Genomic DNA, 27059 nt, shown 5'->3' on the forward strand with positions numbered 1-27059 from the left:
CATGACTAGGTCACTTACATTATTTTTCTAGTTTATATGCCTGTCGAGTATCAGATAATTTATAAGATCCTAGTATAGCTTTACAATGCTATGATTCTAGCAATTTTAGTTAATTTTAACTAAATACATTTTTAGAAGGCAATTAAAAAATCAACAAGTATGTGCTTTAAACAAGATGATTCAGAATTACACTAAATAAATATGCACGCAAATTATGCTTTTTGCCTAATAGTCTATTAGACAAATTAAAGGTCAGAAGGACAAGATTATACTCTCAGCCCGATTCATGTTCTGTGAAAATGAAATATACTGACGTTCTATATTCTACTGGGACACATGATCTGTACCTATTTCCAGCCCACAGCTCTTCACAATCCATTGTTTAAAAATAGATCAGTTCTGAACTTTGGCGACAGGCTCAGAAGGGCATTAACCTCTTTCTTGACTGTTAACTTTGCCATTTTGTTCTAATCGAATCAGTGTAAGTCTGATCATGTTAAAAATAGAACTTCTTACTTTGTACACATTTCAACAGACACTCATAAATAGAGGGGCATATTTCACTGAATTTTTCTAATTAGTTTTTTATTTTTAAATATATTGCTAGCATTTACTGAAGTATAGATCAGTCTTATGATCCTAACATTTCAATTTGGTGCTAAGGCATTGTCTCCAGAAAACTGGCTATTAAAATGAAGGGAGAGCTTAGTAGCAGATTGTTTGAATAAATTCCAAAAGAAATGGGACATATGATATTGCTGGGCTTGGTGTCCCTTCTGAGTACTTGGTCTAATACCCTTTTATCACTGTCTCAGCATTTACACACAGTTATATATAATCGCTACTTAAATGTCTGTCTCCCCCCAAAAATGTAAAGGGCCATGAGGCCTTAGACTATACTGTATTGTTTGAATCATAGTAACACCAAGAGTTATATTTTATTGTGTATTTACTATGTGCCAGGCACTTTTCTAGTGTTTAAAATATATTTTGCTCACTTAATATTTACAAAAATGCTATGAAACAGTAATTATTATCATCATTCACAATTCAAGATGAGAAAAATGAAGTACACATAAGTTACATAAATAGCTCAGAGTGTTACACTAGATAGTAGTAGAGCTGGGTTTAAATGAAGCTGGTAGAAGGAAGGCCATGCTTGTAAGAGTGATGATAAGAAACCCCTCAGTAGTAAGTTCTGATTCATTATTTGTTATATAGCTGAAAGAATGCATGTACTTATTAACAGTGGTGAGAAAATCACAAAAGTGATTTAAACTATCCAAAACAATGAAGCTTTGAATATAGTGAGCAACCAGAGGAAAATAAGAGCATGTAAGCAGATGGGAAGAGAAAAAGGGGGAGGGCTGTCCAGGGAAAGCCAGGTCAGGCAGCAACTGGGAGGGAGGGGAGTTTACTAGAAGTCACTGAAGCCAACTTTGCAGACTCATAATTTTAACTAGACATAGCCACAGAGCAACTAGAGAGTGAATAATAGTGATAATGAATGTATCACAAAATAATAGTTCTGATTTAGAATGCCAAGTTTTTGGAGTGGCATCTTAAGGATTTTCCTCAGAAAACTGCAGTTGTTCCTTTATTTTCTGCCTAAGTATTTTGACTCACAGACAAAGAAAAATGATTTTTTGACTTTACAATCACTTTCCAAAAAACTGAGAATTCCAGTGGAGCTCATTGGGCAGGTCATATGGCCTAGTCCAAGCATGAACAATACACAACTTTATCAGTCACTGTGAATCTTCTAAACCCTGAAGTGTCTCAGGACTTAGGTTTGGGCAGGGAAACCAGCAACAATTGTTTGATGAGCCATTGATAATATTCTAGGCAGAGCTGGCATAGCAAATAGCCTTAGTCTATTTGGGCTGCTATAACAAAGTATAACAGACTGGATGTCTTATAAATAACAGAAATTTATTTCTCATAGTTCTGGAGGCTGGTACATCCAAAATCAAGATCAAGGTGCTAGCAGGTTTTATGTCTGGTGAGGCCCAACTCCTGGTTCATAGAGGGCCATCTTTTTGCTGTATCCTCATATGACAGAAAGGACAAGAGATCTCTCTGGGGCCACTTTTATAAGAGCACTAATCCCATTCATGAAGGCTCCACCTTGGTAACCTAATCACCTCCCAAATGTCCTGCCTTCTAACCTCCTAATACCATCAGCTTTGGGACTTCAACATATGAATTGGGAGGGGAGGCACAAACAGTCACAATAGCAGCCATATAAGAGAAAAATTAAGTATCTTCTATCTAGTCCATGGATGATATTGGGTTATAGTGACAGAACAATTATATACCTTCTATAATGGTGCTTTATTGAAATATCTCCTCCCTACTCCACCCTCCCAGTCAACTCTGCATTGAATAACTAATTCATAAGCCTGGAAAAAGTTAAAAAGAAAGTAAAAACAACTACATGAAAAATAGATGTTCTGACATGTAGTGCATACACCAAACAAAATCACAGAGGAATCTAAAGATGCTGGCATTCTTTTGTAATAAATTAAAAAAATATTGACCACAGTAGAATCTACAGTGATGCTAAGAAAATTCTGTGGAGAGAACACTTCATCATTCTGAGCATCATTTTTCTTATCCATACAACTTCCACTGTTCTGTCAACAAAATGCTCTCTCCAAACTCTAACAATAAATGATTCTTTGAGATGATTTGCCAAGTATGTAATCCTTATTTAATTTGCATTTTTTAAATTATCCAACCAGTAATTAAGTGTATACGGAGTTACGGAGAACATCAAAAAAGGCAAAGCCTTTGCTTTCTTGGATCCTGAGTTCATATAGCTGAGCAGACAATGAACAAGTAAATATTAAGGGAAAATAAGACAACAGAGCAATATGTACACAACAAAAACACCTATGTGATTGATGGAGAAGGACTGTGAGGGAATTAATTTAGATGAGCTTCTCACAGAAGGCCTTTTCAAGGAGGTAACCTTTATATTGAGACTTGAACAATAAGATGAGCTAGTTATTTGTTAAAGGTGTTTCAACAATTTGTCTCTAACATATGAAAAAGATAAATCACCTAATTTCTGCCACAGAAATCAATGGAGGAGAATACTTTCAATAAAGCAGTGCTTTTGAAATATCAGCTAACTGAATTAATTTTATATACATGGTATGAGATTATTGCAAGAGCTTTCAAAGATCGGACAAATAAAATTTCTCCTGCCATTTTATATCTTCAGGATTCTTTATATTTAACATTATTCAAACATATTGAAAAGAAAATCTGGGGTATAAAATGGATAAAACATAATATGGACTTAATTAATTATGAATACAGAATAATTTTAACTTTCCTTACCATTGCATTTTATTTTCTTTCTCTATTTTTAAACAAGAAGTCATTTGTATAAGTTTCCTAGTTGCTGAATATGTGATCTATCCTTCACTTTTATAAGTCCCTGAGTTCTCAGACTTGTGTTAGCTGAAATCATTGCTCTTAATTATATAGTAGTATCTCAAATTATGCAATGCTTTCATAAAAATAAGCCTTCTGGATAATGACACATTTTAAGTTAAAAATTTTGTTTCAAGATAATGTAGTTGTTGACTCAAAATTGCATATATGATTAGCAATTGCCTGTTCTGTATATTTATATGCATTCTTTTATTTTTACCTTTTGTCACAAAATAAATATCCAGGTTTGTCTTTCTGAGTATCCTAGTTCACTTATTTGACATTTATTGTGTCAGTCATTTAAAATCTTCTATGTGTCAAGCAATTTCTAGACACTAGGAGCACAACAGTGACCAAAACACAGCTTTGCATAAGTTTATGTCTCATCTCGTAAGTGAAATACAGCTTTTGAAAGGTGGAATGATATGTCTTACTACTTCTTTTTTAGATATTTCTTGTGATCTATCACTATGACTTGAATATAGCAGGTATGCAGTACTCAAATTTGATAAGGAGAAATATATATTTCCCATTGTTCTTATTGAATTTTTCTTCCAAAAAACATGTCTGGATTTTTTAGACACAAGTTTTAGTTTACTAATGCTTTTATTATCTCTTTTCCATATCTTTCCTTACTTTCCTAACTTTCCTATTTTATTTGTTTTCTTTCCTTCAACTTAAGTCTTAACTCAGTACAACATTAAATTTAGACATTTGCATCATCCTGATATCAAGCAAAAGCTGAACAGCAGGGAATCAAATGGTGAAACATTGTTTTCACATTTATAAGGTGTTAAGTGTCTCAGCATTTCATGCTTGCATTTCTAGGATCTCTACTTTTATTAAGTAGCCATGATTCTTACTCTGGTTTTCATTCACAATTCTGTTAAAGAGGATTTTTCACTCAGTAAATATTTCATGAGTTCCTACTACATGCTGGTCACTAGAGATACAAGAATATTAAGATACAATTTCTATCCTCAAGAAGCTCATAGTCTTGAAGTAAATAATAAACTAACCAATGATAAATACTGTGAGAGAGACAGAGGGGACAGGGAGAATTTATGAAAAGGTAAGACCTGGTAAGAGTGCTTACTGGAAAGTAGTAGGTAAGAATAGAATAGAAAGGATTGAAGATAGAGTAGCATGAAGAAAAGCAAAGAGGCAATCAACAGCATTTCTTTTTTCAGGAAATTATCAACAATACCCTGTTGATGAAACACTAATGTGAAGAAACGAAGATGAAAGCAGGCCGTGAAGAGTCTGTGCCATGTTAAGAAGCTTGTGCTTTTTCCTGCAGGGGATGGTAGGTCATGGGTAGGTTCTAAGAAAATGACATAGTCAAAGTTGAGTTTTATATCAATCAATATGGTAGCCTTGTGATGGGATGCATTTAAGCTACTTGAGATTAAAGCCAGGGAGAAAAGTTGAAAATGCACTTCGGATGTCAAGGTAAAAGCTGTTGAGAGCCTGAACTATTTGAATATGTAAGGAAAAATCTGGTCATAATTTAGTGATATAATGTTTGTGCAAATTGAGGAAATGGGAGGTTCGTCTGTGGATGCAGATAAAAATGAAAAGTGAATATTTTTCTACACAAGATCAGTGTAAATTACATTGCAGCAAGAGGAAAGATAGTTAATAAAACACACACAATACAGAAAAATTTCTGGTTATCCTTATTTTATATTGCATTGAGAATTTTCAGCACAGAGGAATACTTCTCATTTAAGGGTACAACTTCTTAGGGTTCAGTTTTATACTCACTTGGTCTGTTGATTTTTTGTATTCCTTCCATGAGATTTTATTCTGGAATCCTAACTTTTCCCCACCTCCTTGTAATATATCCTTAGTTTAGGCTTATCTTCCTATCTTTTGATTTGATATTTTTCCCTGCTACTGTCTCTTGAATTACTTCTGTCTCCTTGCTATGACCTGCCCCATGCGACCTTTGAATCCCTCCAGGCCCTTTAGAACCCAAACTGGTTCCAGTGTCCTAAGCTTCTTCTGCCTTTTAGTGAAGAAGATTTGGATTTAAATCATATTCTGTTTCCAAAAAGGGACAAGGTAAAGCATATTCATATATTTTTTTAAACAAAAGATATTTTACTTTCTTCTTAAAAAATATAAAATGTTTGAATTATATCTCCCAAAACAAAACAATTTATACATTCTAATTTGTTTGAGGACTTCATAGGGAAAATAAGCTAATTGGTAGCAGATACTTAGTCTCTTTTATTTTTAGAACTCTTAACCAGTATCTTATGGCATTCAAAGCTGCTTTTAGTGGGTGCAGACATTTAGAAAAGTTATAAATGTTCAAAATATTAGTTGGACTAAAATATTTGAGTTACTTAAATTCATACTAATTTTTTTAAGTAAAAAATTAAAATATAGACTAAATGGCCCTTGCTTTTAAGGAACTTGCAAGACAAAAGTGGCAAAAACAAATGTGAAAACATAACGATAGCACGGGCAGAATGGGTAAGTAGCACACTTATAGATTATGTGCACTGGCAGTCAGAGAAAAGAGAGATCAGATCTAGTCTGGTATCTTATCAAAGAAAGAAGGTAGAAATAAAGAGGTATTATTTGAACTAGATTTTCCCAACAGATGAGAGACTTTTCTGGAAAACACATGATGCAAGGGTGAGAAATTACAATATAGTCAAGTTCTGCACAGCTTGGTTGTAGGCCACTTTGCAACAAGTGGAGCAGTGGCGGAAAGGAAAGCTAGAGTTGAGCTGGAGCTGGCATATAAGCCTCAAGACTCTTTATTTGATTTAACTTGTAACATAAAAACTGGACATTTCTAAGCAGAGAAATGACCAGCTCATGTACATAAAAGAACACTAATCTGGCAGTGGTGCTTTAAATGGTCAGAGAAATCAGACCAAAAGCCAGAAGGCAAACTAAGGGGACAGTGCAAATAGTCCACGCCAGAGGTGTCAGGTTAGAATGTGGCAGCGGGTCAGAAAGCAGAACACACGGATGTTGACTAAAATGAATTGACAGCACTTGGTGATTGGCAAGGCACAGAAAGAAAAGATTTAAGACAGGACTGAAATTTTACATTCCAAGTGACTTGAGAGAATGACTAAAATATGTACAGAGAGACTTTAAAAGATAAATGGCTTAGTGATGGAACACAGTGACTTTATTACATAGCTTACTACATATGTGGAGCCAGGGGATAGTAGGAGGCTTTTAAGAAAATGGAGTATATGGGAAGGAACTTAGAGCTCAAATTCATAGAACTGAAATATGAGGCGAAATATATAAAAGAAAATAAATTCTACGATATAGAATGAAAAGCCAATGGCTCAGTAATGGTTCACTGTTAAAAAAAAACTCCAAAAAGAGATTTAGAATGTGTTTTATTAACAGCATAAAAAGCACCACCAATGGCTCAAAGGATTGACGATTAATAGGTCATTGATAACTTGCAAGGGAACAATTTTGGTAAAGAAGTTAAGAGCAAACCAGAATTCAGTGGATATGTAGAAGTCTTTTGAGAAGATAGGTAGTAAAACAGAGGAGAGCAAAAAAGCAGTGTGAGAAATATGAATAATCAAGAACATGCTCATTTGGTCTAGGAGTGATCTGAACATTCTACTGGGAAGGAAGATTTCTAGGGAGTGACAGAAGGAGGATGCAAAGGAAATAGGTGGTTATGGATGTTGCAAAGTGTTTCAATGAGGTAATAGGAAATGAATTGCATGCAGCAGGTCAGTCTGTGATCAGGATCCAAGGGAAAATCAGGGAAAATGAAGATGGGAAGGAGAATAGAAATCAAAAAGAAGATAAATAATCAGTTCAATAAGCACCAGAGAGCAAAAGATGGAGAAGATATGGACAATGAGGCCACAAGAAAGAATTTTAAGAGCCAGGAATGTAAAAAATAGAACAGTTCTGAGACTAATAATTTTAAGAACAATTTTCAGTACCTTTTTTTTTTTTAACAAAAGCTTGTATATGAGAAGAGCATAAGGAGAATAAGGCCCCCAAAAGATATCTTAACATTTAGTTCTGATTTTTCGTTTGAGTAGTGTCATAACATGGACTAGAAGATTTCCCATGAAAAAAGAAAATAACTTCTGCAAAGCCAAGGAAACTGTCACAAGAGCAAACAGACAACCTACAGAATGGGAAAAAATTTTCGCATGCTACACATCCGATAAAGGGCTGATAACTAGAATCTATTTAGAACTCAGGAAAATCAGCAAGAAAAAGTCAAACAACCCTATCAAAAAGTGGGCAAAGGACGTGAACAAAAACTTTTCAAAAGAAGACAGAAGTATGGCCAACAAACATGAAAAAATGCTCAACATCTCTAATCATGCAAATCAAAACCACAATGAGATATCACTTAACTCCAGTGAGAATGGCCGTTATCAAAAAGTCCCAACACAATACATGTTAGTGTGGATGCGGAGAGACAGGAACACTCATACACTGCTGGTGGGACTGCAAACTAGTGCAACCTCTGTGGAAAGCAATATGGAGATACCTTAAACAGATACAAGTAGATCTACCATTTGATCCAGCAATCCTATTACTGGGCATCTACTCAAAAGAACAAAAGACATTCTATAAAAAAGACACCTGCACTCGAATGTTTATAGCAGCACAATTCACAATAGCAAAGATGTGGAAACAACCCAAGTGCCCATCAATACATGAGTGGATTAATAAAATGTGGTATATGTATACCATGGAGTACTACTCAGCTGTAGGAAACAGTGGTGATCTAGCACCTCTTGTATTTTCCTAGATAGAGCTAGAACCCATTCTACTAAGTGAAGTATCCCAACAATGGAAAAATAAGCATCACATGTATTCACCATCAAATTGGTTTCACTGATCAACACCTAAGTGCACATATAGGAATAACATTAATTGGCTGTCGGGCAGATGGGGGGGAGGGGGTGGGTGTATACATACGTAATGAATGCGCACCGTCTGGGAGATGGACACACTTGAAGCTCTGACTTGGTAGGGGGGGCAAGGGCAATATATGTAACCTAAACTTTTGTACCCCTATAATTTGCTGAAATAAAAAAAAAAAAGAAAATAAACAATGATCATGTATCATGGAGATTGAGAACAATAAATCTTACCTCTCTCAGAGGATCATTGAGTTCACTGAGAATATTTTCCTCATCAAAAATTTTGCCTTGGTATCTGTGTTCATAGTAATCATGTATCTTCTGACGCATATCAGCTGGTAATTTATGGAATGACATATATTGTTCTACTTGCTTATACTGTAAGGAAAGGAAAAAGAAAATTAAGAAAAAACATCGTTAGGCTGAATGAGAAATCATCATATTACTTTGTTGTACTATATTCAATAATATTTGAATACTCAGTAACAAAAAGAAGAAATTCTTGAAGAGAAGGAAATAATGTACTGGGTCCTAATCTATGTACTCTGTGTCACATACTGTATAAGGCATTTTATTTAGGTAAACATTTCCTCTAAAGAACTGTGGTGTTATGGAGAGGATGAAAGGAGTTCAGAGTGAATTTAAGGGTAGAGTTCCAAAATAGCCGATAACTGCAAAAAAAAATGTGATGCTATAATTTTTAGTTGAATTCTAAAAAACTACCTCTTCCTTTCAGCTGTTTAGCTCTTCATTTGGGGAAGAATCTTGTACTTCTGCATAGTACAAAGGATTTAACTTACACCTACCAAAAGATTAGAATCTAATTAAATTTTGAATCTAGAGGCAGAGGACTTGGCAGCATTTTGCAAATCAGAGATACTTAAACAACACAGATGCCTGTAAAGTACTGAGAAGTAAAAGACTATGTCAGGCTTCCAATTTAGGATTTAGGGGAATATCAGGGTGAGACTAGATCTACATAATATTGTAGCTGAAAGTTAAGTTAGACATTGCAGTTTATTTAAGCAAGTAGTTCTTAACTTGATTGTTCATAAGACCTGAGGAGGGAGGGGGTTGCTTTTTGGGAAGGCAGATCTTCAGGCTTAATCCTAGAAGTTTATTCTATTGATGTATCTGCCTATTTTTATTTACACCACCCACCCACACACACACACACACACACACACACACACACACACACAGAGTTATTGTTTTTAATCATTCCTGCTAATTAGGCAGAATCATGGGAGCTTGGATATCACCTGGGTGCCTATTAGAAGAGAAGAATTTCAGTCCTCACCCCAGACCTATGGAATCAGAGTCTACATTTTAAAAAGATCCCCCAGTGACTCTCATGTACTATATAATATGTACATTAAAGTTTAAGAAGTATCCCTCAAGTGTTTCTAATGGAGGTGGTCAGAAGACCACATTTTCAAATAAAATAATTAGATTCTAAAAATTAGTTTCATTGTACAGATGATAGAATTAAGTACAAATAAATAGTAAGTAATAAAACTGGATAAAGATACTGGAATATAAAGTAGTATATTGGATAGATAAAAAACAAAGATACTGGAATAAGATTCTTTCCTTAAGTAAACACACTTGGTATGTTATATATGGAAAAACTCTGACTAGAAGATCTGGCTTTTCTGAATCCTTGTCCATAATTACTATAATTGTAATTGGTAAATGATAGCAGACCTATCTAATGGGAAACAGCAACCCATTCTATTGTATTTCTTCTGTTTTTTTTCCTACATACTTTCCTTATGCATATTGTTTGGACATTCCCTTTTGGAAACTAGTAACCTCAAAGGAAATACCACTTTGTTACAAGACTTCCTTTATTTGGTAACCAGACTGTTCCCTAAAGTATTTAAAGCCTGCAGGCATACATACCTCTATGAAGTAACTTGATTATGATATAGCATTTTGAATGTAGGCATCAGTCACTGCCATTGTGTGAAAGTGACTTCTGGTAAATACTTCACAAGGATTGGCTTGGTTTTCCCTGGAGAGCTCAAAATCTCTATGCCAACCTAACTAACCTCAATATGTTTTGGTAGCCCACATCTAGAGACCTAGGATTCAGACTGCGTGGGCCCTCATGCAACTGGTCCATAGAAAAGAAGCTTCAGGGCTTTCTCTACAAGACCACTTTGTAGAATAAGGCTGGTTTGCAGCTGTACTGGAAATGCTTATCTTTATTTCTGAAGATGTTGTTTGTGTCTGGTTATTATTCTTGGCTAAAAAAGAGATCCATGGGCTTTGTGGTATAGTTTAGGGTCTGAAGCCCCACTGGAGATGTCTAAGGTTAGTTTCTGCACTAATGGTTTGCAACTAGCCCACCTGGTTTGACTAGTCTGGCTTGATGATTTAAAGAGCCAATGACAGCTTTATTTCTAAGATCTCCCAAAACTAAGATTCCTTGCATAGATCTCATTGGTTCAAGCCAGAAACTCAGAATACTCTAGTTTCCTAAGATTTGGCCCACAGGAAACTCACGCTGTGGAAAGGCTCTTGGACTTCTGATGCTTGTCTGTATTCTCTCTCTTTTGCTGCATGTTATCCTTTGCCTTTAAATAAAAGCCTCAAGTGAGTATGGTGGAGCGGAGTTTGGTGAGTTCTGTCAAACATACAAACTTTGCAAAACAGGAAAACAGCTTAAGACAACAGGACTGGCACAGTTTTGACATTTGCTCGTATGCATATATGGATATGCTATCAGTTCTGGCCAAATATAGGATTAACCTTTCTTTAGGACCAGTAAGTGTTAAGTCATGTCTGTGTTCTTTCCTCCACATGCTGCTTGTCCCAATATGCTTGGAGTGGTGAATATCCATAACCTTAATCAACATATTGAACTCTACATTTCTCCTTTCTTTACCATCTATTTCAGGGGTATGAGGAGCAACATTAAAACTTAGTATTAATAGTAATTTATTCATTTTTGGGTAATTGATGCTTGTGAGTGGGCAAAGGCCTACTCATCTAGGGAAAATGTAATCTGCTCTATCTCCATCTCAAAAAATTGGAAGTTATCCTTGATTTGCTAAATACAAATGCTACATAACACAGTTATTTTTATGGAAATTCAGCATTGATTGAATCTAATTATTTTTCATCACACAAGTCACTTACTACCTCTAGACCTCAGTTTATTAATTTATAATAGGAGGATGTTAGAGTGAATGATCTTTGTTCTTTCAGACTAAAGTTTTAAAGTTCTATGAATATTTGTCATTTAATCATATTAAGTTTGATTTTTGAGCCTATATTACTGTCTTAACCATCCATCGACTCGTAGTAATTACTGAACTAACAAATATTAAATGATTGTTGTGTGCCAATGGTTCTCAAGGTGCGATTGCCAAACCAGCAGTGTCACCTGGGAGCTTATTAGAAATGCACGTTCACAGTTGCCACCCAGACCTGCTGAATCAGAAACACTACATTTGGGACTCAGCAGACTGTATTGTAACAGGCCCTCTACACACTAAAATTTCAGAACCACTACTATATGCCAAGTACTGTGTTATCTTAGGACATAAGGAAGCGTGCTTGAGTGAGTGCGGGAGAAAGAAAATAAATTCAGGTTTTGGCAAGTTAAGTTTAAGATGCTCATATAAGCTTCCTAATGCTTACATGTAGGTCAGGCACCCAGAGAAGGAAATATGCACGTCTGCACGTCTGCACGTCATCAATGACTAAGGGATTACTAAAGGAGGATGTGTTAAATCAGGAGAAGAGGCAAACAGTAGAATACATGTTTTAAAAGCAGTTGGGTCATAGAGATTGATCAAGTTAAGGGTACTGTTAGTAACCAAGGTGAGAGCAGAACCAGAAAAACATAATTAGTAGAATCCAAAGAATAAAGTTTCAAGGGTGGGGTGGTCAAAAGGAATATATTCTAAGAAAAGAGGTAGTGAACAGTGGCCAGTGAATTTGGAAATTAGGTAGTAATCTTTGTTAGAATACAAAACATTAAAAATAGGAACTGTATCTTTTTGTCTGTTTCTTTCACACCTAACAAGACTTGCAAGAATGTATGAAAATATCACTTCCAAGTGATATGAAGAAATAAAAATAACAGACTATTCTTTGAAGAAGCTACCTAGTGGTAGTTGGACAATGAAATAAACTAGATGTTAGATGTTTATATATATTTTCAATCTTTATTTGCCAATGAATAATTTTAAATTAAATAAAACAAAAAATGGAAACAATTTATTCATTGAGCAAAATGTCCATTGAATATTTCTGACACAAAAGCTAACCTTAGCTGTTTGGTACTGTGGGGTTGCTATAAACTGAATGATGCAGAAAAACATAGAAATAACTACATACATTATGCATAAGCTGGCAAAGTCAAAAAATGATAACATGGCAAAGTTTCTATTAGTTGTAATAATATATCATATGAAAAAGATGATATGATACATTTAATAGTACTGATCAATAGATTTTTGAAAAGCAAGGATGAAAATACAATTCTTTCTTGAACATATAGGATAAAAAGTTTCTACTATTAGTTCTAAAGAGACTATAAAATAATAACCACTTAAAATTCTAATATATTTTTATTTTTAAAATTCCATATTTAAAAGAATATATGAAAGTGATACATGTACATGATTGTTAAAAGTAAGATATAACAAGAATGTTTATAGTGAATGGCAAGGATCCACTTTCAAATCTACCATTCTTACTTCTCCCATGTTGAAGGGTGTTTAATCCATATCACTAAGCAATATGCTTCTGTTTCAATTTATTATGTAGATTAATTATAGGCATCAATTATTTACTTCCTGCCATAAAAGGAGGTTTAGCCATTTATAGACCCCCCAAATCTCTTCCTTTTTCCCGTTATAATTGTGTCACTAGGTCTGTGTTGTAACTTTATGCAACCTATTTACCTTTATTTCTTGTTAAGAGAAATCTAGATCTTTTACCAGGTAAAAGTAACAAATTCCCTTTTTCACTTCCATTTGCTAACTTCTGTCATCTCTACTTTTACAATGTATTGGTAGATTATAACTGTTTACCCATAATTGTAACTTCCAAACCCACAAAATGTTTACATTATTCTGACCATGTAAATATTCACCACAAAGCCAAGTAGAACATTTGACGAAATTGCCTTTTGTTTCCTGGGCTTTTAGCTTTTATTTTAGTCTCACATTTTCCAGCCTCCATATCCCACCAGATAAACATTGAGTTTTTCCTTCAGAGACTTTCCTGTAAGATTTCCCTTTACAACATCTTTGGTTGGACTCACTATTCTTAGATGCCATGTTTCTCTTCTGGTTGATTTATTCATGTTTCTGGAATAAATACTCAAATAATAACTAAGAAAGATGGTGAGGGATATAGGTTTTCTGAATATTTGCATGTCTGCAAATGTTTTTATTAAGCTCTCATACATGACTACATATAGAATTCTGGCTTTGATTCCCCTAGGTGGATTTGAATTTTATCCTCTATGATGGATTTGGTATATGTTTGTTATCATTTAGTTCATGTATTTTTGTCTCTGAATTTTCCCTACATTTTCTTGACATTCACCTACATTTCCTCTACATTCTAGAATATTTTCTGAAATTCTTAGAAACCATTTTTAATTATTCTTCTTTTTCTTACTCTTACTTCCATAATTTTAATATTTGTAGTTTAAAAATATACCAATGTGAGATTTTTAAAAACTGATTTTGAGGCATGCTTTTATTTTCTGAAATATCTAATATATGCATATAGATGTGAATTCAAAAGTATACTCTGGATTTAGCTTTAGTCAAGTCCTTGGTGACCATTCCCTAAGTGCTCTCACTGGTATGTGTGTATATGCTGGGAACAGGGGTAGTGCAAAATAGGTTGTAATGATCTGAGAGCACTATGGTTGGGATATTGTCCCCTCCAATCCTCATGTTAAAATTTGGTCCCTAATGTTGTAAGTTGAGTCTAATGAGAGCAACACAATCTAAGCAATATAATAAGCAATATAATCTTTACAGAATAAATCATAAAATAATTAAGACTTCATAATTTACCTGAATCTGAATTTCAGTGAATTCAGTGAAAAAAAAAAAAAAAAAAAAAAAAAAAAACTAAAGGAAAATCACAAAGGAAGGAAAGTAGATGCTTGTAAAGAGTTTTTTTGGTTTATAAATTTTGTTAAGCAGAATTTGAGTCACATACCTCAATTTTATCTTTAGCTTTCTTTTAAAAGCCTTTTTTGAATAGCTGGATAATGAAACATAAGTTTCTCTATAGGAGAGTAAATCTTTCAGCTCTCAAGATATAGGGAAATTTTTTTCAATAAGTATCTACTTTGCCCGTAAAACTATCAAAATTCCAACCTAACATGATTTTAAAATCCTTGCAGAAAATATTACAAAGTAAAAGTTGCTACTTTTCCATCCAGAATGATCTCTTCCAATGTAAATAGCCACTTGCCCTCTTGTTTATAAAATCTAGATATCTATTAAGATATTTCACAGTACATTATACTTTCATCTATTTAAAAATATGAGATTAAAAAATCATTGGAAATTGTTTACACTACATAGTTCTTTATTAATTATTATCATTTTACTTTGTTTGAAAATGATCATCTTGAACATTGTTTTCAAAATGTCAGTTTAACACTGTTTAAAACTTAACTAACCATGTAATTGAAAAAATAGTAATAATGAGAAGTTAGTGTATTTAGCAATTAGAGGAAAATGCATAATTACTGAGCAAGTAAATTGTCCAAATAAAGCATCCTTAGAAAGTTAATTTAGTTGTAATTATGTAATAAAAGTCAAGGGTTAAATGGTTGCTAGAAATAGAAACAGTCATTGTAATCATTATAATAATAGAGTTAAAATATGTTTGTATATTTAAAACTTCTTTAGAGTATTTTTCTGCTTTATATGACTTTGAACTTTATTACTGCAGTTTTTCTTTATATGTTTGTGTGTATATGTAGAAAATAATTTTGGTCCTTAATTGAACAGGAGTACAGTTTGATATAACATACCATGATATAATCGTGGTAACCTAATCATTCTTTTATTTTTTTCAAAGGACCCATTTAAAACATTTTCTACAGTGGTAACACTTTTGTTTCCCTCCTCCAACAATTTCTTTCACTCACAGATGAAGACCTTACCCAAAATTTCAAAAAGAAATAAAAGCTTTCACACAAGGACCTCTAACTCATTTGAAGGGATACATACTTTTTTCTCCCTCTATTCTTTCTCTCGTAAACAATGGAAGAGGTGTCTCTTCTCCCTTATGAAGCTAATCTTGATTCACATTTGTAAATCTCTCTAGTTTGCTTTTAACACAACTTTTGCTATTTCATTGTTTATGGTTTTCCAAATTTAAAGCAACTGAATATCGGAAGATATGCGTATTAATAATTATTAAGAGTAACTATAATCTGAAGAATCATGAAAAGAAGACAAGGAATTAATGACTCACCAGAAAATTAACATGTAGAAGCAACATATTTGATGAATTAATTATTCTAATAAGAGAAGAGTAGATTCTGTTTCAATTAGTATTTCATGTTCTCAAGTTCCAATAATTTCTCAAAATCAACTAAGTCTTCAAGATGATAATACCAGTTTGATCTTTTCTTTCTTGTTTTTTGTGTGCTGAATGATCTTAAGGAGGCACATTCAATCCACAGTCACTGTTAATGAACATCTTTTTAGTCAGGCATTTAGCCAGGCAATGAGAAAATGATAGAAAAAAAAATCAGCAATCAGTCTTCCTATAGTTAAGTTGGGGGGCTGGGGTGAGTTATATATATTTAAATAGAAACGATAAATGATAGAAGAATTTGGAAATGTATTCTAGCACCCCTCTTCTCTTCTATATTAACATTCATTGATAGAGAATGTTGTTCTCTTTCAATTTTCTAACTTTAAACACTATGTATACAGTGATAAGTCCTAAATATATATATCTAGGCTAGACTTCTCCTTTTAATTAAGATTTATATATCCAACAGCCTAATTGGCATCTCCACTTGGATGTGTACTAAGGATCTCACATTTAACACATCCAAAGCTGAAATATTCTGCCAAAACCTCATCTTACCATAGTCTTCTGTGTATCAGATAATGAGTTTCTACCAAGAGCTGAGGACAAAAAATTTTACAGTTTTTGTTTTGACATATTTCTTTCTCTCATATACCATTTCTGTCAGCAAATCTTATTGGGTGCACTATTTTTTTTTTCCTTCATAGGTTTTTTGAAGTATAATTTACATATAATAAAGTTCACACACTTTAAATGTATATTTCCATGAGCAATCACTGCCATGATCAAGTTTTAGAACATTTCCGTCACCCCCGAAAGTTCTCTCATTTTCGTTTGTGGTTAAGCTATATCCCCATCCCCAATCCCGGGAAACCACTGATTTGTTTTCTGTCACTCTTTTTTTTCCTGTTCTAGAACTTTACAGAAATAGAACAATATAATATTCATTATTTTACTCTGGCTTTTTTTCACTAAGCATTATGTTTCCTGGACAAACTCATTTTGTTGTATCTATCGGAAGAAAACTTTTTTCCTTTATTATTTCTGAATAATATTACTAGATCTCCTTTTTCAACATGTCCACCTCTTCATTTCTATTGCTACAGACTTAGCCCAATTCATCATTGCCTTTTATGTGGATTATTATAATAGCCTTCTAACTGGTCTCTTCATTTCTACTGTTGACTGCTCATAATTTTTCTTAACTTAGTTATCAGTATTAACCTTTTAAAATGTAAACCTAAGCATCGCATACCTTTGTTTAAACCTCCCAGATATCTCAGTCTTCGAATGAAAGCAAAAGCCTGCAATGACCTAGATAAGCATTTGAGACACAGCCTTTTGTTGCCTATCCTATTACTATCCTCCTTGCTCACTCAGCTCCACCTGATTGGTATTCTTAAGCTTGGAATACAGGGAGAGTACAAGAGTATCAGAAAAGACAGAAATAGATATATCATATCTGTCTGCATCATCAATTTTCCTCAATGGTAAGAAATTTAAATCCTTATGTTAAGCCTTTAAATATAAAAAATATATTTCTCTACAAAAATAATATAAATTATAGAATATGCTATAAAATTGAACTTTCAAATAAATTTTTCAGATTAAGACAAGTGAGTTTAGTCTATACCCCCAAACGCCCCAGTATAAGTGCTTAAACTTCTCTGCATTTTAGTTTTACTTGGTAAATAAGTGTGAAAATCATTGACTTAATTGATCATTCTGGATCATGAATATAAAAAGTTTAATTATAGTTCAAGCTATTCTAAGACACCTAAGAGGCAAGAAAACCTCCAGGAATAAATAAATTTAGCTCTGTATTTTGTTAAATCAAGATTTCAAGTTTGTAACAACAATGGCAGCAGTAAAATATAATGTGCTACTTGATGTTTCACTAGAATTTTACTTTCATTGGGTGAAGTTCAGAAAAACTTAATTAAGTTTTAATGGGAAAATGATAATGATATAAGATTCATATTTCCTTTGAAAATATAACACCATGGTTTTATTTCACTGTTAATGGAGTATGTTAAAATACCGCAATGTGAAAAACACAAAGCTGCTTCGGGTCTTCAAATAGACAACTGTATACAAAACAACCAACTATTTTTACCACATTTGATTAATAATAAATATATTTCTCCAATATTATTAAGTATAAAAGAGAGGTAGTGAAAAAAAAAAAAAAACCCTGAGGATATAATGACGTTAACTGAAAAACTTGACCCATTAGGTACTCCCAATCTTCCTGACTTAAAAGTAACATCCCAGTAAAACATTTTCTTTCTATACTAAAGTGTATTTTTTAGTGCTTCAGAAAACACTTAGCACATACTCCACATACTGATACAGGTCACATTAGGAAATAGTATATATACACCTGTTTCATAGCTCTTCTGAAACTTAGAATCAAATGTTTGAAAGAGAAGGAAGAGATAGCTAGGAGGTTATAAATGAAAATATAACCCAAATGTGTAAATAGTAAAACCTACATAGAGTTTTTTTCTTGATGTTTGAAGTTTTAGATAATTACAAATTATTTTTCCCTAAATCCAATTGATATTTACTATACATTACATTTGTGTGCCTCTTTATTCTTTTCCAATTACTTTCTCTACATTTCCATAGGGCCACACAGCTTACTAGTGATAGAGCAAAGAACAGAAAATTTTTCTCTTGATTGAAGAATGGTGCTCTTACTCTTAGCTAAACACAAAACACACAGAAATGCTGAAGATAAATATTGTTTCATGTGTATTTAGTCTAAAAGAAATAAAGTGCAGTACAGTGGTGACAACCAAATGAAACATTAAATAAATTGAATTCTCCTTTTCATTCTTTTTATTGACTTTCCATAAATATGTGTATTTTTGAGGAATTTTATGGTTTTATTTTCTGGGATAAGTAATGAAGAGGAAAAAAATCTCAAATCTACAAAAGGAAGAAAAGGCTACAGATGTTGGGGAATATTAATATACTGGGTAAGCAGAGATGTGGGCAATGAGAATTTTGAAAAGCAATCTTTGAAAATTTAATGGATGATATTAATAGTAATGATAACATCTGCATGATGATTTAAAGTTTACAAAGGAAATTTGATCTTCCCAACTACTCCATGAGTCAGGATAGACATAATTATATTTATATCTTCATGAAGATCTTGAGACCCACAGATAGGAAATCACATGCTTAAGACCATACAGCAATTTCACTGTGTTGCTGGGATTCTGAACAATGTTCTGTACACACAGATCATATGCCCATTTTTCTGTGTATTAACTGTTATATATTGGTAAAAAAAAAAAACAGTGAAAATCTGCTGTAACTTTTATAGGCTTCCAGGTAATTCCAATATTCACCCTAGTTTGAGAACCACTGGTCTAGAATAAGAATTCAATGAGGAGTTTGTCATATTAGAAATACATGGCATATGAAGACTTGAGAAAACTTAGAATGCTATCCTGAACAAGAAAGCAATTAAAAGACAGAGTTTGACTTAGATTTACTGCACCAGGAAGAACTACAGAAAGTGGCCAGCAACTGTAGAGAGGTGCCAGATAGTAGAAGGCTTGCCATTTATAAAATTAACACAGTTCAAAATAAATGTGTGTCTTGTGAAATTGTAACCTTCAGAAAAGTGCTCAAGCAAAAATGGGTAACCACTGATCAAGAAAAATGGTAGAAGCCAGTAATCAATGGAGATGTGAGGGATCACTCAAAGGCCCTAAGATTTCAAGCTAGTTATATGCTTTCTCATTGGCTGTTAGTCTAATTCCCATCCTTCTGCTCTTAACTATTTGAAATTTTGTGCATTTGTCAACCATTAATGATAAAAATAAGTGTGTTCATTTAAAAAATACTTCTGTACTGTTCTTGCCTTGTAAAATATGAGGAAGAAATGTTTTTCTATGGACTGAGGATAATGCCAATATCCATACTCCTCTTTAAGATTTTTAGCAGGAGAGGCAGCATATGTTGGAAAGAACATGTCCTTTGGAGGCAGAGATTTGAATTAAAATTTCAGTTCTGTTGTTTTTCCATTACACGACTTGAACTAGTAACTTGATTCCCTTGTTCTTATATTCTTCCATTTCGTAAAATGTTATAACTGTAGATAAAAATACTACATTTAAGGATTAAATGCAATGTGACATAGAGCAGTACTAAATAAATGTTAGCTTCCTAAATTATGACCACCTTAATTACAAACAACTTCTAATTGTTGTGCAATGGCACAAACATGGACATCAGTGAAATAAGAGCCAACGAAGTTCAAATATGAAAGAATAAGAAATTAAAGTATTTGTGTAAACATATTAAAATTTTAAATAAAATGGGCAATGATATTTCTTTGTCTCCCCAGAGGTCTCAGTGCTGGAGATCTGCATTCCCTAACTCTAACATTTCTTGCAGCTTTAGAACTCTTGGATTCTAAATCACTCACATACCTTCTACTTCATGACCACAGAAAGTAGAACATATTGAACAGAATTTAAATTGTTCTTGATGATTCATGACAATCCTTATAAACAACACTTTTTATACTATATATAGTTCAGTAGTTACTGCTTGGATTATTCCATATTTCTGGGTTGCTTTCTCCTAGTGCTTCTGCTTAACTTCATTTCTCATCTCATAGGCTTACAAGATATTTAGAGTGTTGGTTTCTCCACTAAATAAATTTTCCTTGCCTATTGCTGCTGGTGTTTCTTTAGCTCCTTTTTTGTGATCTGATCTATTTTATTAAATACTATAACTTTCCAAACATTAGGGGTCTATTTTGCACACATTCACCTGCAACCTAATCTTTACAGCCTTAGTTGACAGACTGCCTGTTCAAACTAACCTAGAACAAAGTTAATGGCTTTTGGTAAAACCAGTTAAAGAAATGTTACGTATTTGAGAAGCCAAAAAATGCAAACACTCTTTCTACCTACATGTTGACACCTATTTCCCTAAAACTCAGGAGTGTTTTAGCTTAATTATTTCTGGCTTTGTGCCTGACCTACTTGAGATTGTTAGAAGTCAAGTAGCTGCGGGATTAGGTGTTACTATAAATGTGTAATGCCAAAACAAACTAGGTTGTAGCTCAAACCCAAAGCTAGTAGAAGAAAATCCCCCAAAGGGGCTATATGGAAAGTTGATATTTAATCTTAGAAATAATTATTGGCATAAGCCCTGAAAATCATTTATATAAAATAAAAGGAGTCAGATAATTTTAAGAATAGGGATCTCCTTACCCTATATTCCCAGCCAGTACTATGCAATCATGAATTATGTGTATAAGAATGACCCAAAAGACATTTAAAGTGTGCTTCGGATGGTCCAAGGGAGATTAACAAGTATTTAGCATAGAAAAGAGACATTAAGAGCTGGCGGGCACCACAGAGATAATTATTTCCAATCCTCTCATTTCACAGATGAAAAAAAGAAGCCAGAAGTGGCAAATTTATTTCCACAAGGTTTACATCTAGTTAGTAAATGTCAGTAATAAAACCAGGTCTCTGAATTCCTAACGTGTACTCTTTTTCATTATCACCATGACGACATACTACCATTCAGCATGTTTTGCTATTCTTTGGCTCTTATTAATTCTTGGGTCAAATTTTATATCCTTGTTAACTATAATAATTAATAAACAAGAGCACCAATTTTCTTCACAACTTTAGAGAAAGAGGCATTTAGAAAATGTGCCCAGAAGGGGAGAACTATTCCCTTATGGAGCAACAGTATGTGTTTCCTCTGAGTTTGAAGTTATGGCTGGAGCCAGGGAACATCAGGATATATTCTCTAGCTCTAATTTTGAGCTTAAGTACCCTTCTCTTCAGATGGAGGTCTATAAGTAATTCTTGTCCATCCCTCTATCTATCGGTCCAGCCATTCATTGATTAGTTTTACAATGTTGAGTCACTGGCATTTGTTTTTTCTCTCATGTGTACTTTTCTATGATAATCTCCTCTTAGTCTGAAAATTACTTAGGACATTTTCACTTTTCTTAGTCTAAATACCAATGTATTACTTAGACTAAATACCGATGTCTAAGAAGTATTCTTTTACTGAAAACAATACTTAAATTTAGCAATTTTAGCTTTTGTATGTTTGAAACCAAATAAAAGAAATAAAGAGGAACGGCCTGGGTAATGTCCAATATAATGGCATGACATAAATTAATAAACTTTTATTTCTATAATTAATCCAAAGAAACAATGTATTTCCTGATTTTCATAAATATTTTATGAAACATTATATATTTCTATTTGTCTTATCAAAGAAAGAATAAAAATAAAGCATCATGATTATTGTAATTCTATATATGATCCATGAAGGAAGATCCAATAAATATTTCCAATAATCTTAGATTCCATTTTTAATTGACGTATCTGCTGATTTATTCAACTACTACTTGATACAGAAAGATAATAATAACAACAAAAAGGACAGGCAACTCCCTGAAGCCTATTTTGTAAGGGTATTAATCTCAATCACAAGGGCTCATGATTTAATCACTTCTCAAAAGGACCCACCTCTTAATATCACCACCTAGGGGATTAAGTTTCAATATGAATTTTGGAGGGACACATTCATTCAAACCATATCACCATTATTCTCTGCATATTCTATGGATATCTAGTGTATGCTGAGAAAACATTCTGGGAGAACTTAAGTGATATAGGAAATTTGACTATAGGGATATTAATGCTCAAAATTGCCTACTTCTGGATATTTAAATATATTTATATAATAAAAATGTGTACATTTTTCAACAGAAAAATGGTTAAAATGATGAAGTTTTTATTATTTATATTGTACTGCAAAAAATTTGAAAAACTAAAGAGCATAAGATTTCATGGCCTGGACACCTAAGATGACACCTATTAATTCCTTGTACATTTTGTGTTTTTTGTCACAACTGCACCTTCCATTGAATACTATAAATGGAGTAATATTCTATTTTTTTGGCAAATGTCTATGAGAAAATCCTTTTATTACTTACAAGACAGGACACTTCTTGGAACAAAGAGAGTAAGACATTCTGTTGCTTGTTCAAAACGAGGTTACTTCCCTTACTCTATGTAAAACTAGAAAATATTAAATGTTATTTCCTTTCTAGAGAAAATGGCACAGTCAAGATAAGTGTGCTGTGAGCACACTAATTATTAGCAGCTATGTTCAGCTACACTGAATCACACAGAGTTTTCCATTAGAGGAGAGTTTCCATAATATTGCAGAGCTCTCTTCAAGGAACAAAGCTAGATTTCTTATATAGTTTCTTAAAATTAATTTATGTAAGACACTCCATAATGATTATAGGACTAGCAGGTGTAGAAATGAAAAACATAGCCTATTAATAGATATATTAATAAGGTATATGCCCTGTAAAACATGATACCTATGAAGAAAATTTAACATTTTCCAGAAAAATCACTGAGAAATTCTCAGAACTAGCAGAAACCTATCCTATAACATAGGGAAACAGTTTCAGGTAAGTTTCTACCCCAAATTTAAATACTAGGGTGCCCTCCTATCATTATGGACACATCACGGCCCAGTGAATTTTTTACTTTTACTACATCCTATATATATATAGATGAATTGTATATTACCAAGACATGGTCATCAGAAATTTGGGACACAACTAAAGTTAAAAGTTTCTCTCAAAGCTCTCATGAACCTAAAGCTATTCTCTTCATAATAATGATCCCTCCCCATGTGACATTCCCTGTTCTCCTACTCTTTGTATGGGCAGCTCCATCTCATCTTTCAGGGCTAGGTTCAGTGTCACCTTGCTAAAGAGGCCTTTCCCAGATTCCTCATCTGTCCATAATCCTCTTGCATCTATACCATCATTCCAGCAAGTCCTGTCACCTCTCCTTTCTACACATACCTCAGGCTTTACTAATCCTTGCTATGTCCATGCCATCTCTCTAGTCCAGACATAGTATCTTTCTGTGGTCTTTTATCTGATTCTGTTGCTTCAATTCCTGTCCCAAGTTGGACCTATACCCCATAAAAGAGACAATGTGTTTAAAAAAAACAAAAAAGCAAATCATATAATTCTCCTGCTTACACCTTTCCAATGGCTTGCCATTGAAATTACAATTTCTCATCATGTGCAAGAAGCTCTTCCTGATCTGGCCTGTCTCCTTCTCTGAGCTTGAATCCTACTATCCAACCCTTGTCCCCCTTGCTCCCCCTGACCCTACTGACTTTGAATTGTTAGAGTAAGTTAGGCTCTTCCAATCTCAGCAGGTTAGCGCTTTCTTTCTTTTCTGATAGAAAACCATGTTTCTCCAGATGGATTCTGGTCTCAGTGTACGTGTCACTTCACCAGGAAGGGCTTCCGCAGCTGATCCTCCTCTTAGAGTAACTCCTTCCCCTGTGACTTCCCCCACCAAGTCATTCTCTATATCAGTACTTTGTTTTATTTTCTTTAGACCACATTCCACCATCTGAAAGCATCTTACTTACATTTTTTTAATGTTTATTATCTGTCTACACTGTAGGCTCCATAAGAAAATACATATATGATGTTTATTGTGGAAACTTTGGTACCTAAAAAAGTGCCTGACAAATAGAAGGTTCTGTATGTATTTGATGAATGACTGAATTAATATATGAATTAACTGGGTCATTCTCATTCTCTATATAAGCTCCTCATACATTTTCATCACAATATGTACTATTTATATCACACACAGATATATGTTTGATTATTTGCTTCCTTTAAATTTTTGATTGATTTATTAACTGATGGTTTTTTCTTTCTTCCCATTAACCTGTATTCTACATGAAGATGGTGGTCATATCTGTATCGTCCACATCTTATTTTTAGAAAACACTTCAGTGTCTAAAATACTATAAGCTCTCAATAATATCTGATGAATTAATGAATCTAATAAACTGTTTAAACAGGAAAAATCAACTGTACACCTTAGAAAGTATGTTTCCCTTTCTGAATGTTATTTCAGATGAAATAAGGATACAATTATGGAATGATAAATATACCTAATGCTACACTCACCCATTTAAACAATTGTTATGACAAAATGGGGAAATTTGTTGCAATGTAGGGAATGGAAAATCTCGGAAAATATAACTACCACATGATGACCATTTTCTCTAGATGCGGATTTTGCTTAACATATCATTTAGTTTGTAATATCTTATCAGGTCAAAATAGGCAGTTTACTGTTAGAGATTAGGAAAATGAATCTCGAAGGGATTATAAGACTTCCTGTGGTCATGTAGTTATGGAGAAGAGCTGTGATTCAAATTCCATTCAGTCTGATACCGAAGACTACATTTTCCATTACAATAACTGATTCAAGTGACATTTTTATAATAAAAATATAATGTACATATTCTCAAATATATGATAGTTTTAATATGTTTTATTGCTATCATTTCTTCTTTTAAATTATTGTAACTATTTGTACTAATACTCCTGAGAAAACAATTGTAATTTTAAAATATGGGCACATAATTTCAAAATGTAAAACTATATTTAAATTCCATGAAGAAATAAGAAAATTATTAACTTTCAACCATGTAAGATAACTTGGGTTATTTCCAGGTAACGTCAAAAAATGTTAAATTTTCTAGCAACATTATAATAGTAAAATTGAAAGATTCTCTCTTTTTTTTTGTACACCAAGGTAGTATTTCTATACCCTTCTGCTCTGGAAAAACAAAATTGAACTTATGCATCATCTGAGAAACAGGTAAGAAGTTGCTAGCAAAACCCCTTGAATTTATTGCATTTATTTATATTCTAAAATGGTGAAATGCTCCATATCTTTCAAAAAGTTTTATAATACATTGTGGCCACAAATTATCTATTAATAGAAAAACATAATTCCCCCAAGAGTTTTCTGGGAGAGTTGAATAATCAAAGCTTAAAAGCCACAGTATACATTCATGTGTCCCTTCAGATCTCCATGTAGTATTAGCTATTTGGTAAAGCTGCTTGCGCTGCCAAGAACATTACATTCCAAGTAAATAAATGTTTTATGTACACATCTGATGGTTGAATGTAATATTAAAAAACTGCACAGATATCTAAATGATGTCTATATTACATTAAATACTTCAAAGAAAAACTTTCGGACAACATGAAATCTGTGATATACTATTTTAAGTTAATAAAAGTGATGAAAATTGATTTTCTAAAGTGTAAATTCACTGTTTATGTAGTCAAAAGCACATAAACAGCACTGCAAAACATAACCTTTTAAGCCTGAAGTTATTTATATTTGGATACATTGCTTGCTTAATACTCTAGTTTACTAAACACAGGTGATCAACCAGAGAATTTATTCATCTATTCATCACATGTTTACTCTTTCTCAAATAAAATTATTTATACAGATGGCACAATCTTAGAATAACTATTCTAGCTCACAGTGAGGTCTTCTTTGGATGTTATGGTCTATTTCTGGAAGTTCGAAGACAAATGCAAAGGCTGATCTACAAAGTACTTCTGAAAATTTTAAACTCATTAGTTATCTAGGCATTTCTCAATAGCAAATTGGGTTGGAAAATCAGAATGCGGTTTTGCATCTTTGCCACTTTACTAGTTAGTATAAATGTGGAATATAGTTTAATCTTTCTCGATCTCAGGATTTTTATCTCTAAAATGTGAATTAATTAGGAGTAAAATCATAATAAGAATCCTAAACAGGAAAATCTTCATTCTTTCCAGTACCAGAGACATTAAAAAAAAAAATTAACTAGGCAGCTTATAAACTAAGAGAATATTTCTGCTAATGTTGTCTACATAGCATTAATTATCTGGTTGATAATTTAGCAATTTAAAATTTGATGTGTTCTAATATTGGTGAGTTCCATGCAGACTTATACTCAGAATTCTATTTCCTTTGATCTGATTATTTGACATTGTGTGAATTTAGCTTCCAGTTAATATCTAAAACTGACGTGATAATGGGGTGATATTTTATATTTTAATATATATGCTGATCTAATATTCCTTATGCTAGACTGTTCACATTGCTGAAAGAAGGGATGACAACATAAAGAGTATTTTTTTTAATTTTAGAACCTAGTTATCTGATTTCTTTTTATAAAAAGAGATAACTAATTTGTAAATTTACTTTCTTAAATTTTGTAATTTCTCCAGCATATAATTTCCTGAGGCTTACATGACTCGGAGACTATAATATTATT

At 33.1% G+C, this 27059-nt stretch overlaps 1 protein-coding gene across 1 annotated transcript in view; it reads right to left on the reverse strand.

The window, feature by feature from the left end:
• Positions 1-27059, reverse strand: part of HCN1 (hyperpolarization activated cyclic nucleotide gated potassium channel 1) — a 334529-nt gene that overhangs the window by 59802 nt on the left and 247668 nt on the right. The window contains exon 5 of the mRNA XM_045566041.1: positions 8565-8711. Coding sequence (XP_045421997.1) covers positions 8565-8711 — 147 coding nt within the window. The remainder of the gene's footprint in view (positions 1-8564; positions 8712-27059) is intronic.

This window comes from Lemur catta, chromosome 12, assembly GCF_020740605.2.
Source record: "Lemur catta isolate mLemCat1 chromosome 12, mLemCat1.pri, whole genome shotgun sequence".
Classification (NCBI taxonomy): Eukaryota; Metazoa; Chordata; class Mammalia; order Primates; family Lemuridae; genus Lemur; species Lemur catta.